The sequence below is a fragment of the Barbus barbus genome, assembly GCF_936440315.1.
Source record: "Barbus barbus genome assembly, chromosome: 3".
NCBI classification, from domain to species: Eukaryota; Metazoa; Chordata; class Actinopteri; order Cypriniformes; family Cyprinidae; genus Barbus; species Barbus barbus.
In genome coordinates this window covers 5,623,028-5,640,542 of record NC_136731.1, presented here as the reverse complement: position 1 = coordinate 5,640,542, position 17,515 = coordinate 5,623,028, and the positions used below count along the sequence as shown (strand labels likewise).

The following is a 17,515-nucleotide window of genomic DNA, read 5'->3' as shown; positions in this document are numbered from 1 at the left end:
AGGTCAGGCAGCAGGTCAATGGACCAAACAACGTCCCCTTTGCCCAACGACTGGACCTGGGCTGGGTAGTAATAGGAGAAGTGTGCCTGTGTAATGTACATAGGCCAACGGTCAACACATTCAAGACCAACGTGCTGGAAAGCGGCCACCATTCAATTTTTCTACCATGTACAAGCTTTATGCAGGTCAAGGAGACGCAACAAAGTGGTAGCATGTCTACCAAAGCAACTGAGAAGACGCTTGGACAGACAGTGTTCAGCAGAACTGAGCTTGACAACAAACCTGCTCCAGCCGTGGAAGACACAGCTTTCCTAAAAATAATGGACACAAATGTCTACAGAAACAATGCTAACAGATGGGTAGCTCCTCTACCATTCAGAGAACCACGCCAGCACTTACTAAACAATAAGGAGAAAGTTGTTAATGCATTCACATGCCTGCAACGAGCCCTGAAGAGAAAACCTGAGATGCAATAACAGTATGTGGCATTCATGGAAAAGATCTTTACCAACGGACATGCTGAGGTAGCGCCGACACTGAGAGAAGAGGATGAATGCTGGTGTCTTCCTACATTTAGGGTCTACCATCCTCAAAAACCCAATCAGATCAACGTGGTCTTTGATTCCAGTGCTCGTTACTCGGGCATCTCTCTCAATGATGTGCTCCTCACAGGTCCCAACCTCAATAACTCCCTTGTCGGCGTCCTGCTATGCTTTCGGAAAGATTGGGTTGCAATCCTAGCAGACATTCAGCAGATGTTCCATTGTTTCTTGGTACATGATGACCATCGTAACTTCCTCCGATTCCTATGGCACAAGGACAATGATGTCAACAAAGAAATTATTGAGTATCGAATTAAGGTCCACGTCTTCGTCAATCAGCCATCTCCTGCTGTGGCCATTTATGGGTTGCGAAGAGCCATCAGAGAAGGTGCACAGGAGCATGGTGCTGATACCGTCAAGTTTGTGGAAAGACATTTTTACCTTGATGATGGTTTGGTATCCATACCATCCGAAGCTGAGGCAATCGATTTGCTCCAACGTACACAGGCCTCACTAGCTGAGTCAAACCTCCGTTTGCACAAGTTTGCTTTTAACTCTCAGACAGTCATGGAAGCTTTTCCGCTAAAAGATTGTGCTCCGGTAATCAAGGACCTAGATCTGAGTGGAGAAACTTCACCCACACAAAGGAGTTTAGGTCTGCTATGGGAGATCACGACTGACACAGTCACCTAATCTGCATCGATCATTACCAAACCATTTACCCGTCGTGGAGTCCTCTCCACTGTCAACAGTGTTTTTGATCCTCTGGGTCTATTGGCACCTGTCACAATCCAGGGAAGGGCCCTTCTCAGAGAACTTACCTCTGTCTTCAGGGACACATTCCTCCCTGAGGACAAACTAAGCAAATGGGAAGCCTGGAGAGATTCTGTCCAAGACCTAGAACAGCTTCATGTTCAACGTACATACACAACAACCTAACTAATTGAAGCAGTGCACACAGAATTGTGTGTATTCTCAGATGCATTGACTAAGGCCACAGGTGCTGTGGTGTACCTGAAAGCACTTCAGAAAGATGGGCAAGTCGAAGTAGGATTTGTTATGGGCAAGGCAAAACTGGCACCCCTGTCCGAATCTACAATCCCAAGGCTTGAGCTGTGTGCTGCTGTCTTAGCAGCAGAGATGGCAGATCTCTTTGAGGATGAGCTAGATCTTGAGTTAAATGACAAAGTTCTTTACCGACAGCAAAGTGGTGCTCGGCTACATTTATAACGAGTCAAAACGATTCTATGTGTATGTTCACAATAGAGTCCAATGCATCCATCAGTCCTCGAGACCTGAGCAGTGGCACTACGTACGTACAGAAGAAAACCATGCAGATCATGCGTCGTGATCTTTACCTGCATCCTACCTGGCACACACTTCTTGGTTCACTGGCCCCTCATTCCTGCGTCAGCCACCTGCAGAAAAAACACAAATAACTGAGACATTTGAGCTAACTGAACCTGAAAATGACTCGAAAATCTGACCACAAGTACAAACGTGCTACTAACCTGGAAGAACCAGAGCTTACCTCTAACCGATTCCAATGGTTCTCTACCATCACCTTCCTAGTAAGAGGAGTAAAATTTCTAGTTCACATGGAAAAATCCTTCAAGCACACAAACCAAAACAGCAAATGTGACTTACCTCGTACTCCAGACGAATTTGACCAAGCAAGAAATGTTATCCTTAAAGCAACACAAAAGGCTGCATTTGCAAAAGAACTGTCAGCCCTCCACGCTAACCAAGCTGTATCCAAAAGTAGCTGCTTGCGGAAACTCAGTCTGATCATGGAGGACTATTTCATTTGCGTTGGAGGACGACTTAAGTACTCTGAGGCTGCAACTGCGGAAAACACCTCAATAATTCTTCCCAAAGATAAGCCACCTATCCCTACTGCTCATTCGACATCACCATGAGCAATTGAAACATCAAGGGCGTCACCTGACGGAAGAAGCAATTAGGGCAGCAAGACTGTGGATCTTGGGAGGCAAGTCACTAATCAATTCAGTACTCCATAAATGCATAACCTGTCACAAGCTGCGTGGAAAGCTTGAAGAACAACACATGGCGGACTTGCCATCTGAACGTCTCAAAGTCTGCCCTCCCTTTACATATGTGGGGCTCAATGTATTTGGACCCTGGTCTGTCACAAGTAGACGCACCAGAGGAGGACAGGCAGAGAGCAAGCGGTGGGCCATCATGTTCTGTTGTATGAGTTCGAGAGCTGTGCACATCGAGATCATTGAGTCTATGGACACGTCAAGTTGCATAAATGCTCTCAGGCGCTTCTTTGCACTCAGAGGCCCTGCTAAACAGTTCCGTTCCGATTGCGGTACCAATTTCATCGAAGCGTGCAAGGAGCTTGGAATGGACAAAACAGTAAAAAGGTACCTCAATGAGCAAGGATGCAGCTGAGAATTCAACTCACAACACAGTTCTCACATGGGAGGCTCGAATTGCGGGGGCTCGACATGATTCCTAGTAGTGATGTTGTTGGGCCATTTCCTTTAATTCTTTTTGCGGGTAAAGACTATTTTTCTTGTTTTTTCCCTTCTTACATTTATTTTTCCCTTTCTTCCTTGATCTCCGTTCACAAACCTCTGCCTTTTCCTCTGGTTCCTCCTCTGACTCATCCTCCGAGGAAGATGACCCTGAGGAAGAAAAAGACACATCTTTTTTGTTACTCTTTGGCTTGCACACAGAGTGATTACATTTGCAAGTTGATTCATTGAAGGACATTCGCTCACAACACTGCACCATGTTTATCTGTTTCACTGGTTGCGGCGGATCGCCCCTAACCACTCCTTTCTTTCAAGCCATTTTAATTAACTCACTGGTGGGTTTTCCATCCATATCTTCTCTATTAACCCCTGCCTGTCGCAGCAAAGCCCATAGCTGTTTTCTGGAAACCCCCTCCTGATTGCCTCCCCCAAAATTTACTGATGTATTACCATTTTTGGGAGTGAATCGTGGTTTCTCAATTTTGTCCCAGTCCCCCAAATCACCTAACTCCCGTAATTTGGTAACTGTACCCCCTATTGTCCAATCCTCTGCCCCCAAAAGGACAGCCATTACTGGTCCTTTGTACTGGGAAGGGGCATTCTTAATAATGGCATTTCTCATGGATAAAGTTAGTGGGGTGTCATCTAACTTTCCTGCATGCCCTGTGACTGCAGATACTCTCATAGCTAACTCTCTTAAACGTGACACAGCCTCACTCACAGTGTGTCATTGCCCTTCTTTGGAGGGCCAACTACCCTCATCTGGAAAATCGTTGATACACTGCATTAGCAATGAGAGTTAACAAACTACTGTCATTTCCATCAAGTGCTTCTGCCTCAGTTTTCATTCCGGCTCTGACAATCGGTTCATTACACAGATCTAAAAAGTGCATACTATCAACAGCATCCACTCTGACCTGACTCGCTCCCTGATCATAAAGACGCACTAGCCCATGATCAAGAGGCTCTCCTGATTTTTGTTTCATTCTCTATCTGATGTCTGAAATTTCATGATGAGTATAATCTTCCATTACATCTTGCCTGTTATTACCCAATGCTCCCTGCACTAATCTCCTTCTCTGAATTGGTTTTACCCGAACAGCTGGAGGATCTATTTCAGATCCCTCAGCTGGACCGACATCTTCGTCCGGTCCAGTATTATAATCATCAGAATCCCAAATATTCCAATCCAAAGTGGATGGGTCCCACCCATCAGCATTTGCGGTAGCAGCAAACAAAGTAAAGTAGTATAACAAATATACAACCTCAGAACTGTGCCATCATGTTCTCTCTTCAATAGACTGAAGAGCCCGTTTGTAGTCAAACAGTGGAAGACCAACACCTGTCCGAGAAATGCCGGGCGACGTGCACTTATCCCACGGCTGAGCTTCCACTGTTTACTGAAAGAAACCCCTTTTTATACTTCAAAATTAGGTGCGGGTTAAGAACAAACCTCCAAGTGAGAGAGAAAGCAAGTTGGCCAGACTCGATCCCCCTCCCAGTTGGGTGCACTTGTTGCTGAATAATGGTTCATCTTTTTGTAATTGAAACATCTCTGAGGTTTCGCAATCATTGAAATGTGCCAGAATTCTGCACCTAGTGCTTATCAACGACAAGATGTAAGCCACTGTCCTAGACTCGTTGTTCTTTCTCAGGAGATAGAAATATTGTTTTGCACTAGGTACAACCTTGAATGCATCTCCCCCTAGAGTCTCAATCCCTCAGTGTTCATCCGTTGAGCGCACACACAAAAATAACCCATCTCTTACAGATGGCCAAACTCAATATAACATAAATATGAGATACATGAGAAATATGAGATATATTTTTATCTTGTATTTATACCAATATTTTCCCAGTTAAAGACTTATCAGTATACAAAGTAGTATCTTGCCTATTTTCAAAATGTTATATTTAAAACATTATTATTTAAAATGTATAATTAAAAAAGTTCATTTCTGAGGAAAAATGAAGAAGGTCATGTGGCAAAAATATATTTGTTCCTGTTAGATACTGTGACTTGACTTGACCCTTATCAGGACTCGACTTGACTTGCTTGAGGTGAGCCACTGACTTGACTTGCTTGATTAGTTTGTACTGTGACTTGAGACTTTCTTGAGACTTGATGGTAGGGACTTGAGACTTGCTTGAGACATGAACATGTGTGACTTGCCCCCACCTCTGCTTATCACGTGCAATACCTATTAAAGATAACCCAGATTTTCTTTCTTCTATATCGGATAGTGTCTTTAGTAGATCTGAAGTGAATGGTTAATATTATTGAACATGGTTTACCTACTAAAAATCATGAAGTCCATATTTATAGAAAACTAATGCAAGACAAATCTGATGACTCATTTTATACCAAAAGAAATTGGGAATTAGAGTTAAATGCTAAAATAAAGGATGAGATGTGGTTAAAAATATGTGCCAGCTGTCATAAGTGTATTAGCAGTCAAATATGGAAGAAATTTGACTGGAAAACGAAAATAAGATTCTTCAAGAGTTCCAATCAGATATGTGACTGCAGATTTACAGTTGAAATCGGACATTTTCTGTTTTGTTTGGTTATTTATTTATCCATTTGTATTTTATTTATTATTATTTATATATTGTTATTTCCCCAGAATTAATATTTTAAGTAAATGCTATGTATATATTGTTATGTTTATAAAATTTATAACATTTTTAATAAAAATTCAGTGAAAAAAACACACTCATGCCTGTAATTCCAAACTAAAATGTGTAAAGTCGAGTGCAACATTGCATCTAAATGTTGTATGACGCTAGGATGTTTTATACTCTATATACTATAACAATAGATTATATGAACTAAGACAGTTTGGGAAAAGTCCAACTAGTAAATTTGTTCAAGTTTATGTCACAATAAGAAACATTACTTACTAAGCAGCAATGATCTCTGCTGGATCAAATGGTACTTTGTGCCTGTTTTTAAATACATTTGTACTTTAAGGGAGTATAACTGTTTCTGATTTCTTTACTTTTATGACTGAAAGTAAAGAAAACAACAGGACAAATGACTGTGTGTTAGTGATGTCTGACAGCCAAACTAATGTAACGTGGACTGTTGCTGTGTGTGTCTAGATTGTCTGGCTGTATGGTGACAGAGGAAGGCTGTGGTTATTTGTCTTCAGCTCTGAGTTCAAACCCCTCACACCTGAGAGAGCTGGATCTGAGCTACAATCACCCAGGAGATTCAGGAGTGAAGCTGCTCTCTGAAAAACTCAAGAATCTGGACAAACTCAAGTATGTTGACAAGCAAGTTTTTAGGTTTTATTATTTGATTTTTAACTACTCAGTGTCTCTATGTAGACACAAGTCTAGGGGGTTCTAGAGGAAACAACAATATAACAGATTTAAAGAGCATTAGTCTGAGCCTTGCCACACCACCACAAACACCAAGAGCAGTATTAACTGAAGCCAAATAATTAAGATGCAACTATATAAACTATTTTTTTAAAGTTATATTTCTACCTTTAATGAAAGACGATAGTGGAGTGCATTGTGTGTTGTCATTTAACCCTCTGGGTCTAAGGTGATTTTGGGGCCCTTGAGATGTTTTGACACACACCCTATTTGTGCTTATTTCAGCTAATTAGTATTATTTTTATACATTAAAACAAATTACAATGAGCGGTCCAGTAATAATATCTTAAATATTATTTAAGATATTATTACCCCCCCCCCCCCCCTCTTATCTTTTCCTAGAGTTAACTAATTTAGTTTTATTCTGGGTCGTCTGTTCTGCCAAATGAACTTTGATATGAGTTTATCCAGCACATTAAATGTAGATGCCGGAATCCATACAGGGAGGGACTGAAATAAAAAGAGCAGTCTAGGTAGAACATTCATTCTCACTGTCTCAATCCTACCAAAGAATGAAAGTGGTAACACCTCCCACCTTAATAAATCCTTTTTATGGGTGGATAAAGTCATAGTTTGCTTGATACAACTGTGAAACTTTAGGTGCAATTGCAGCTCCTAAATATTTGAATCCCTGTTTAGACCATATCTAAATGATGCTCTATCTGCGAGATAATGATGCTGCGAGATTTAGTCGGTCAGTGACAGACAGAGTCTGAAAGTGTGTGAGAGCTGCAACCCTGATGCTAGTGCTATTCTAACATGTTTAGCATGTTGCTAACATCTATAATATTGTTAGTATGTTTAAAGCATGGTTTAACATGTTGTTTTATCTTGATTATATTGTTTTTATAACCATTGGAAGCCAATCGTAATCGAAAATATAATAATATGACTGTGTGTTTTATAGTGTGGATCATGGAGGAGAATCCAGAATTACAGCAGGACTACACAAATGTATGTACACACACACAGTATCCCATGATGCACTGCACACCGGTGACAGATCACACTGTAAACTACAAGCACTGCTTTCAACTCAGTCAGAGAGCTGATGATATAAAAACACTTCAGAGCGGTGTAAATGTTGACATTTCGATCTGTGACGTGATTTCACAGAGATTATATTTGTTTATGTTGTACATGAATGGATTCAGACGGTTGAGCATCAGTTTAAACAGTCCAGTACAGTCGTTACTGTTGCTCGGCAACAGCTGCTGTCACTGTTGCTAGGAGACCACATCAATCATTCAGCCGGTGTGTAGTGAGCTCTCTGAACATTTCAACACTCTTATATAATATTCTTATAAAAGACTGTTAAAGCATATGTAGCAGAGAGAGCGCCCACCTCCCATGCCGGAGACCGCGGTTCGATTCCCGCTCGGAGCGGGGTGGAGTAGGACCGTGACATTTGGTGCCGTGACCCGGATGGGAGTGAGGCTTAGGGGGGTGAGTGTAGCAGAGGCCAGCGGGTAAGTGCTGTGCAGGTTAAACCTCACTCCCTGACCTCAAATGGCGCTCTAGCGACTGACGCTAGAGGTCGTGGCCTTTAGCCTCCTTGTTAGAGCGCCCGCCTCCCACGCCGGAGACCGTGGTTCGAATCCCGCTCGGAGCGGGTGGAGTAGGACCGCGACACATACACATAAGATATATGAGAATATATATCAGAATGCGTTCTGTGACACAGGTTTGGATGATTTTATAGTCTTATATTAAGGATCATGTGTTTGTGTGTCTGATTTATGAATTCATTCATGATTCCTGATTCTGATGTGTTTTATCTCCATCAGATTCCCATCAGTTCACTCTGGATCTGAACACAGTGAATACACGCCTCTCTCTGTCTGAGAGCAACAGAGTGATTAGTGACACTGGGACAGTCCAGTCGTATCCTGATCATCCAGACAGATTTGATCATTATTTTCAGGTGTTGTGTAGAGAGAGTGTGTGTGAGAGAGAACGCTGTTACTGGGAGACTGAGTGCAGTGGAGATCATGTGGATATATCAGTGTCATATAAGAGCATCAACAGGAAGGGAAAGGGTGTTGATTGTTGGTTTGGCGCTAATGATCAGTCCTGGAGTTTGAACTGCTATCCTGACAGATACTCATTCATACACAATAACATAGACACTTTTCTCCCTGTGAAGCCCAACAGTAATATCTATAGAATAGGAGTGTATGTGGATAAGAGTGCAGGAACTCTGTCCTTCTACAGCATCTCTGACACAATGAGACACATCCACACTGTTCAGACCACATTCACTCAGCCACTCTATCCTGGGTTTATGGTTTATTATAAATCATCAGTGAAACTGTGTTGATGAATCAAAGGAGACTGACCAGAGATTCTACCCATAATGCTTTGAGCTGCATGATCAATCAGTGACAGTTATAGATGTTATAGAGTCTCTTCTTCACATTAATATTAACATGAAACAGAATAAATGTATATAATGAATCCAGACAGTCAGATCAGTGTGTGATGATCTGTGTTTCTGTCCTTTTCTCAAACTCTTGTATTATTACTATCAAACTCAGTCTGATATCTTGTCGTTCATGTGATTTTCTCTATTGTTTGTAATAAAACACAAATGTCAATGTCATCTTGAGATCCTATTTTATTTGATGATGAATGTGTGAAATGCCATATGAATTATGACTTAATTAATTGACTGAAATCAGCTTCAGGAGAGTTTCTGAAGTTATAAAATGACATTAATCACAGCATTTAATCAAATATATTTATTGTAACTACAGTAAAGACATAAAATTTTTATGAGATCTTCAGTGAAAGTGTTACGAAGTGATCAGAACATGAGACGTGCGGATCCATCTGCAGAGCTTTATTCATTAGCATGGTCAGAAATGAGCATGGGTCGATATACAGCAAACATAAATGACATAAATGAGGCAAGACAAAGAGTATTCCTAGGACAAGCGTGGGTCTTCGATCTGCAAACAGTATCCAACAGGGAAAGGCAAAGAGAAAAAATCCAGTTTTACCAATAAAAACATAATGATAGAAACACTTCAGTCTGTATTTCATACATTGGTTACATGTGCATCAAAGGATTGATTATACGATTCTTACATTAAGCATTGCCTAACCTGACACCTCCTTATATTTCTGATTGTTTGTCAAGATACATTCCTAATAGAATGTTACGATCCTCTAGTGCTGGACTTTTAGCATATAACATTGTAAATCTCAAGCGATCTGGCGGTACCTCTTTTAGTCACTATGCTCCAAAAATTTGGAACTGTCTTCCAAATAAGGTGAGAGAGTCAACTAGTATTCATATTTTTAAAAAGCACTGGTGTCAAAAGTACTCACATTCATTACTCGGGTAGAAGTATAGATACTAGGGTTTAAAAAGACTTCTGTAGAAGTATCAACTCAAGCTTTTTACTCAAGTAAAAGTGTAAAAGTACTGGTTTTAAAACTACTTAATGTATAAAAGTAATGTAAGGAAAAAAATGTCATTAAGTACAAAAAGCTTAGGCCACAGGGGCCTATTGTGCACTACCCCACTTCCTCAAAAAAACATTTTTCTAAAGGCCATAATGACTATAATGTTATGTTAAAATATTTGGGATGCACTAGGCTACCTGTTTCAGCCTCAAATATGCCCATTGAAAATTAACGCATTTTAGTACAATGCAAATACATAAAAAAAAAAAACATATGTGTACTACTGAGCATTAACGTGTTTCATGGAGCGGAAGATATGATGACTAGTTGTAAATAAGTATTGTAATGGTGCAAAAAGTCAAACTTCAGAGGCATGTCATCAATAACCTTTATTGGAATGTAAATGTACGTCCAAGCTTAGCTGCAGGAATCTGTGAGGGCAACGGACAAGAAAACTGGTGTACCCAGGGCAGGCTTAGTAACAATTACCCTTGTATGGTTGTCTATATACACAATAAACATTAGTGCTGTCAAAATGAATGATTAATTCAAGTGATTAATCAAAAAATAAAAATAAAAAATGACTCATAATCCTGATACCTTCCTGGTATGTACTATGCTCAATTCTATAGCTAATGGCAACAATGTCACATTTAACTAGAAGATGTAACAAACACTTTGGACTCAATTCTGTATGTACAACAACAGGGTAATCTACATCAGGATCTACATCAGTTAAGCACAGAACATGCAACAAAGAGTTACCAATAGGCTTTGTTCAGCCGTAAAAGCAGCTGATTCTCAAAGTTCTTTGAGCCAATGCATGCTCTTCTTGGCCTGAAGATGAGCCCTGCAACACTAAACAGTCTTTCACAGGCTGCTGAGGCAGGGAGTGCCGTATTAAGCTTAAGTGACAGCTGGCACACAGCTGGGAAGGACTTCAGTATCTCTACTGTGTCTCCAGGGCATACCTGGCCAATAAAGCTCATTCTGATTCTGATTTTTTTCTTATAACAGTGGAAACAACCATAATTTTTGCTCACAAAGGTAAGAGTAATATATCATTCGGGACTGTTAAAGGTCTACTTTTAGGCCTATTTGTGTGCATTCGCAATATCAGCATACATTGTCCTTTTTTCGAAAACAAACATGATGCGCTTTTTGCGTTCTGCTTCACAAATATGAACCGAAACTCAGCGAATATATTATTTCCCCTGGCCCCGACACATTCGTCATGGTAATTACTTGCTGGGGTTTTGCGGCAAGCTTTCTTGCGTGCGCTTTAACATGTAACTCTTCCAGCACTCGCTGCTGCTGTTGCAGGTGGGACACTTAACACGTCGAGCTGCTCTTATCAGTCGCGGTAGACTTATCTAAAATATAAAAATAAGGAGGAAGCCTAAAACAAGCCCGATGCCCGGCCCGCTTCTGACGTGAAAATTGTCCCGAAGCCATAACTAAAAGTCGGGGCTGAAATATGGGGCTCTAAAAGTGCAAAAATACACACAAAATTACATTAAAATGGCCATCCTGGCGAGTATCCTTAAAAGCATTGTTGTTTTTTTCTTAATGTAAACAGTTGCGAAAGAGAAAAGTTTCCAAAACGAAATTCAGGTCGAGTTAAATAAACGATAATATTCAGTGATGTGATATGTTCTCTGTGTGGAGTAAAGGTCCTTACACACTGAGTCAGACATTTTCGTATGCGTTTTTGCGTCCAAAAATTTCAGATGAAAATGTTGTACTCGGTGTGCAAGGACCTTCACATCTGGCGCAGTTTCAGCTCGTACTAAAACAAGAAAGCAAACAATAGCATTAATAGTCATTCATTTTATTTAACATGCTCTGATAATTTGAACAGATTTTTATTCTTATTGTAAAATAATGTCAGGCTTTGTCCAAATACCCACACTTGTAGTCTTTGCACTTGACCACTTGGCTACTTAAATGACATGTATTTCCTGTATTTAGCCCAAGTGTTCAAGTGAGGATGAAGACGACCTGATGGGACACACTTATAGTGTTGTAAAAATGCAAATGTTTACATAGATTTATTTCATTTTAATTTGAAATACTTTCCCTTTTTAAAATCAACTTCTAAATGTCTGTTCATATAACATGACCATTATAATTTGTGGTGCTTCTAATTAAATGATAAAAAGCAGTTACAAATGTTGTATAAAATAAATATCACCACTAATTTTTGCACCAATAAAAAGTTTTCTACCAAATTATTTGTAATATATGAATATTTAACTTACATTGAAAAGGTTTCATTATCTCTCGCGAGATCTCTGCAAAAAGTCTCACGATTTATTTCCAGAACATGATGCATGATGGGATACACTAAGCCTCGAATAGCGCTCCGGAGCGGTATTTGAGATGGTGTGGATTTAGTGTGCGTTAAGAGCACTGCACTTTGCCGTTTTTAAGACCTGGGACAGTCTTGCGCACTTACTTCCTGTCGCGCGCACGCGCTCTCAAGTGGCCAAGACTGCAAGTGTGGGTTTTTGGACAAATCCTCAGTTCATGTGCATAGCTATTCAAAAGTTTGTTTTTTAAGACATTCAAAATATATATTAATAAAGCAAGATGCCCTGTTGAAATATATGGCATGTATGGTTTATTTAAATTGCTAAGGTGAAATATACATCAAAATTATTAAAATAGATGAGAAGGGGGAGGAGAATTTACACGTGCATCTGGTTTTTCGATGAAAAAGACTTCCGCATAGGATACGCCTGTGTATCCTCTGTCATAGCGGCTCTGGAAGGCTCCTCACTCCTCGTTCCTTGCCTCCTCGTTCTGCAATTAGAGAATCGAGATGTCCTTCAAGATGGCTGAGCTCGATCGGTTGCTGGGTCACAGGATGGAGGACGGAGGAAGCGAGGAGGGATATTGAGAAGCACCCGTTGTTTCCACACTGATCACATGTGATCTCCGGTGTGAATTCTCATGTGACACCGGAGTTTCATTGCTGTTGTGAAGCTCTTTCCACACTGGGTGCATGCATAAGGCTTCTCTCCAGTGTGAACGCTCATGTGGAGTTTTAGGTTTCTTTTCTCAGTGTAGCTCTTTCCACAATGTTGGCAGGTGAAAGGCTTCTCTCCAGTGTGAATTTTTATGTGGAGTCTTAAGTATCTTTTCCCACTAAAGCTCTTTCCACACTGAGTGCATGCATAAGGCTTCTCTCCTGTGTGAACGCTCATGTGCAGTTTTAAGTTTTCTTTCTCAGTGTAGCTCTTTTCACACTGAGTGCATGCATAAGGCTTCTCTCCGGTGTGAATTTTCATGTGGACTTTAAGATGTTGTTTTTGATTGAAACTTCTTCCACACTGTTGGCAGGTGAAAGGTTTCTCTCCGGTGTGAATTCTTATGTGGTCTTTAAGATTTTCTTTATGTCTGAAACCTTTTCCACAGTGTTGGCATGTGTATGGCCTCTCTCCAGTGTGAATTATCATGTGGACTTTAAGACCTGCACTTTGTGTGAAGCTCTTTCCACACTGAGTGCATGCATAAGGCTTTTCTCCAGTGTGAATTCTCATGTGATTTTCAAGGTTTCCTTTGTGAGTACAAGTCTTTCCACAGTGTTTGCAGATGAAATGTTTCTCTTCAGTGTGAATTCTCATGTGGTTTTTAAGGTGTCCTTTATGAGTACAAGTCTTTCCACACTGAGTGCATGCATAAGGCTTCTCTCCAGTGTGAACTCTCATGTGCTTTTTAAGGCTTTCATTTTGAGTAAATCTTTTCCCACAGCGTTGGCAGAAGAAACCTCTAGTTCCGGTCTTCTGAGCTCTTTTTCGAGTCTTTTTAGTCTGCGAGCAGCTCATATATTTTTCTTCCGTTATGAAATCAGGATTTTTCTCAACCAGGTACTTCTCTTCATTTTCATTCAGTTCTTGACTCTCCTCTTTCAGCAGCTTCAGGTCTAAGGTGAATAGAGACAAATACAAGTTAAAAGGTTAGTTCACCCAAAAATGAAAATGACCCCACGATTTACTCACCCCTCAAGCCATCCTAGGTGTATAGGACTTTCTTCTTTCAGATGAACACAGTCAGAATTATTAAAAAACAATACCCTGCGTCTTCCAATCTTTACAATTGTAGTGAAAAGAGATGAGATTTTGAAGCCCAAAAATCATCGAGTGATCATAAAACATACTTCACACAGCTCCAAGAGGTTAATAAAGGCCTTGTGAAGTGAATCAATGCATTGGTGTAAGACAAATATCCTTATTTAAAATTTTAAAAAGCAAAACAACTAACTTCCAAAGCCATGCAGATACGAATTTGACTTGTGTTAACTTGCGTGACGCACTGCACACTCTATGATGTGCTGCGCAGCTCATGTGTTCAGAATGTGTTGTGTTGCGTAGAACATCTTAAACTACGGGGCCGTTGAATGCTTGAATCTGATTGGCTGACGAACGTTCTGAGGTGTGCAATTATTTTCAGGGAAACGCACGGCGAACGTAGTTCCAGGCAGCTTTCTTGACCGCATTACAGTTCCATATCACTTCGCATCGTTGTCAGCGCTGCCCTGACGATTTTATCAGTTAGCCTAGTGTAGCAACTTAAAGGCTACACATGACCTTTCTCACTAGCGAGGTAATAACAGCGCTGCATCTTAAAGCAGACTTACAGTTTAGAGACGGTGCTTCAGAACACTGTTGAGGGACACACAGAGGTAGCCTAATTCATACAAGCTCTCTCTCTCTCTCTGTTTCTCTTTCTCTGTGTCTCTTTCTCTCTCGCTCTCTTTCTAATAACTTCATTATTAACTGCATTAGTCTGCTATCAACGGCTCAAGCCTCCATTGCCAGCTTTAAAATGACGTTTTGGAACTAGCAAAAGAGTCGTTGGATGAGATGCGGAAGAAATAATCCTACTCACAATAGCGATTTAAGTAGAAAAACCGGACGAATCCCTTGAAATATATAATCTGATCGATGTCTTGAGGTGTGGCAACCGTAGTATAAGCGGAATAATTGACTCCGGACCGTTGAATTATTAGAAAAATAATGCACACCCGAGGTGGTGATGCGGCCACGACGCGAAGCCCGTCGTCAATTATTCCTTACATAATGGTGCGTTCACACCAGACGCGAATGAAGCGTTAAGCGCAAGTGATTTACATGTTAAGTCAATGCAAAGACAAGATTAGACATCCTGCGGCGCGATTTGCGCGAATGAGGCGGCGCGAATGACGCGATTCGCGCGAATGGCGCGACGCGAATTGAGCGTTTGACGCGCGCAAGTTGAAAAATCTGAACTTTGGCGGATATTTCGCGCCGCGCCAACCAATCAGGAGCTTGCTAGTGACGTGATTAAGAGCGGAGGCAGAAATCAAAACAACAATAAAGGACAAAATCATTGTCGCTGTATGTGGATACCCGGAGCTGTACCATAGACCAAAGATTACATGTTAGATTTACCCAAAACAAATGATATCTTATGTTTATCCACTACAGAGACATCAGAGCCAGCGGCAAATGTCAGAAGGACTAGCCGAGGTTATGCTCCTCTCTTCGGCATACATGAGCACGAGCGCCCGGTGATCGCCTGGAGCTCACGGCTCCGAAATCGGCAAAGCACATTTTCAAATAGGGGCTGTTTTTATAAATAAACCTCAGATTTGAGTTTTAAACAACTACATTCTCGGATGAAATACACACGTCCAGTGTTTCCATAGCACATAAAGGTGATTTTATTTGCCAAATTCTATACATATGCTCTCTGTGGCAGTCATTGTGCCCCCTGGCAGAAGCCCCGCCCATGACGCGAATTCGCGTCTGTTGTGCAGTGAATTTCACGCGCGAATGAAGCGAGTAATCCCAAAATGTTCACGCGCCCAACTATGCGCGAATAGCGCGATTTATTCGCGCAAGTCGCGTCCGGTGTGAACGCACCATAAGAGTGTGCACTACGTCACAGACGTTAACGTAAGTCAAATGCGAATGACCGTCAAAATCTCACCCCCTATTCACTGCCATTATAAAGCTTGGAACAGCCAGGATATATATTTTTTTCCCTTTAGCCTACACTCCAGGTCAAATAAAAGCAAGAAAATCATGACATTCTTCAGAAATATCCTTCATTTCTGTAGAGCTGTGAATATGAATCAAATGAGTTGAGCTTTGAGAAAGAAACCGACCTGTTTGTTCCTCAGTATCTTCATGTTTGATGCTGAATACTTCTGCAATCCTGATGTCTGCACTCTCCTCTTTAATAAACGCCATCTTTATAATAGTGTGTCATGTGGAGGTCTTTCTGTGAGTTTGGACAAGATGAGAATAATTAACAGAAAGAAAACTAATCCAAACTAAATGTGTTTTATGTACTTTTCCTAAAAAACTAAAATACCTAAAATGTTATACAAAACATTACAATGTTACATTCAGTAATAAAACATTAATTTAAGAGTTCATACAATTGCTTGAACAGTTTGAAACAGTTCAGAAGATCAAAACACAAACCTCTCTTCAGACAAATCACAAAAGAGCAGGAACAGCCTTATGATGTCATATTCCCCCTCCAAAATAAAAGTCCCGCCAACAGCTAAAATCAGAAAAGTGCAAGCATATTCACATACAAATAATAAAACATCAATGATGTTCAGAGTTAAAGTATTGGTGAAATACATATTAAAATTTTTGTTGTTGAATGAAAATAACCTGTGAGATTTTGTAAATGGCTATACACTTATGTTTTATTTGATCATTTTTTTTTAGAAAGAGATTTATCAATCTTTAATTCAACAAACATTTGTCCATATAATGAAACTTTTTTATATAGCGGCACAGACTCAAAAAAAAAAGAAAAAAAAAAAAGTCAATGGTAAAAGTAACATGTTACAAAAAGTTATCAACTGGCAAAAGTCTTATGATGTCATATCTCCCCTCCAAAATAAAAGTCCCACTCGCACGCTAAAATCAGAAATGTGCAAACATATTTAAATGCAAATATTAAAACATATCAACGATGTTCAGAGTTAAATTCTTGGTGAAACACATGAATGTTTTGCTAAAAAATAACTAGAAATTAAAGAGTTTGAACTACATCTAATTCGTGAGATTCCGTAAATGATTCAACACTTTATTTACGCTTTTATATATATATATATATATATATATATATATATATATATATATATATATATATATGTGTGTGTGTGTGTGTGATTTATTTAGGATTTTTTTTAAGATGCATTCAGGGTGAAAGAAAACAACAAACTATTTTTTTTTTAAATAGCAATGATAAAAGAGAAAGTAATAGTGAAATGAACAATGACATTTTCAGCAGTTACTCTAATTGGAAAAAGTATATATTATATTACTGCAATATTAATATTATTATGTAATATCTTTAAAACAATGTATAAAGCGCTATAGAGATAAAGGTGACTTTATCGGAAAAGTGCCGTGGAGATTAAAGAACAATTTATGTCCTACAAATGATATTGTTTAAGTGCACAGCTATAGTTTGTAGTTTACATCTATAAGTATATACGTACATATACAAGTGTAACTATTACTATTCCCCGCCTCCAGTTCACTCACGCATTTGAAGATGAAACGTCACATGGAGCGCGTTGCATTCTGGGAAACAGTTTCCCACGCAGTGTCTTCAGATGCATACATCAAATTTCAGCAAATGTAGCAGGTAATCTGG

The 17,515-nt window shown here is 39.9% G+C and overlaps 2 protein-coding genes across 2 annotated transcripts in view; one reads left to right on the top strand and one right to left on the bottom strand.

Annotated features, from left to right (window-relative positions):
• LOC306854357 (protein NLRC3-like) overlaps positions 1-9,036 on the top strand; it is a 33,335-nt gene extending 24,299 nt beyond the window's left edge. The window contains exons 8-10 of the mRNA XM_079392293.1: positions 6,152-6,313; positions 7,341-7,387; positions 8,221-9,036. Coding sequence (XP_079248419.1) covers positions 6,152-6,313; positions 7,341-7,387; positions 8,221-8,753 — 742 coding nt within the window. The 3' untranslated portion in view covers positions 8,754-9,036. The remainder of the gene's footprint in view (positions 1-6,151; positions 6,314-7,340; positions 7,388-8,220) is intronic.
• A 1,183-nt stretch (positions 9,037-10,219) lies between these two features.
• On the bottom strand, positions 10,220-16,349 carry LOC306854723 (uncharacterized protein). The gene is made up of 3 exons (XM_079392962.1): positions 16,321-16,349; positions 15,999-16,114; positions 10,220-13,772 (listed from the first exon to the last, which is right to left on the bottom strand). The coding sequence occupies exons 2-3, from the start codon at positions 16,081-16,083 to the stop codon at positions 12,772-12,774; spliced, it is 1,086 nt and encodes a 361-aa protein (XP_079249088.1). The 5' UTR covers positions 16,084-16,114; positions 16,321-16,349; the 3' UTR covers positions 10,220-12,771.
• Positions 16,350-17,515: the final 1,166 nt, after the last annotated feature.

What these genes read in the sequence shown, in the direction of transcription:
- LOC306854723 (XM_079392962.1), bottom strand. Translation starts at nt 16,083, where the DNA reads ATGGCGTTTATTAAAGAGGAGAGTGCAGACATCAGGATTGCAGAAGTA. An exon ending in AGATACTGAGGAACAAACAG is followed by an intron (nt 13,773 to 15,998) that starts GTCGGTTTCTTT and finishes TATTCACCTTAG; the next exon opens with ACCTGAAGCTGCTGAAAGAG.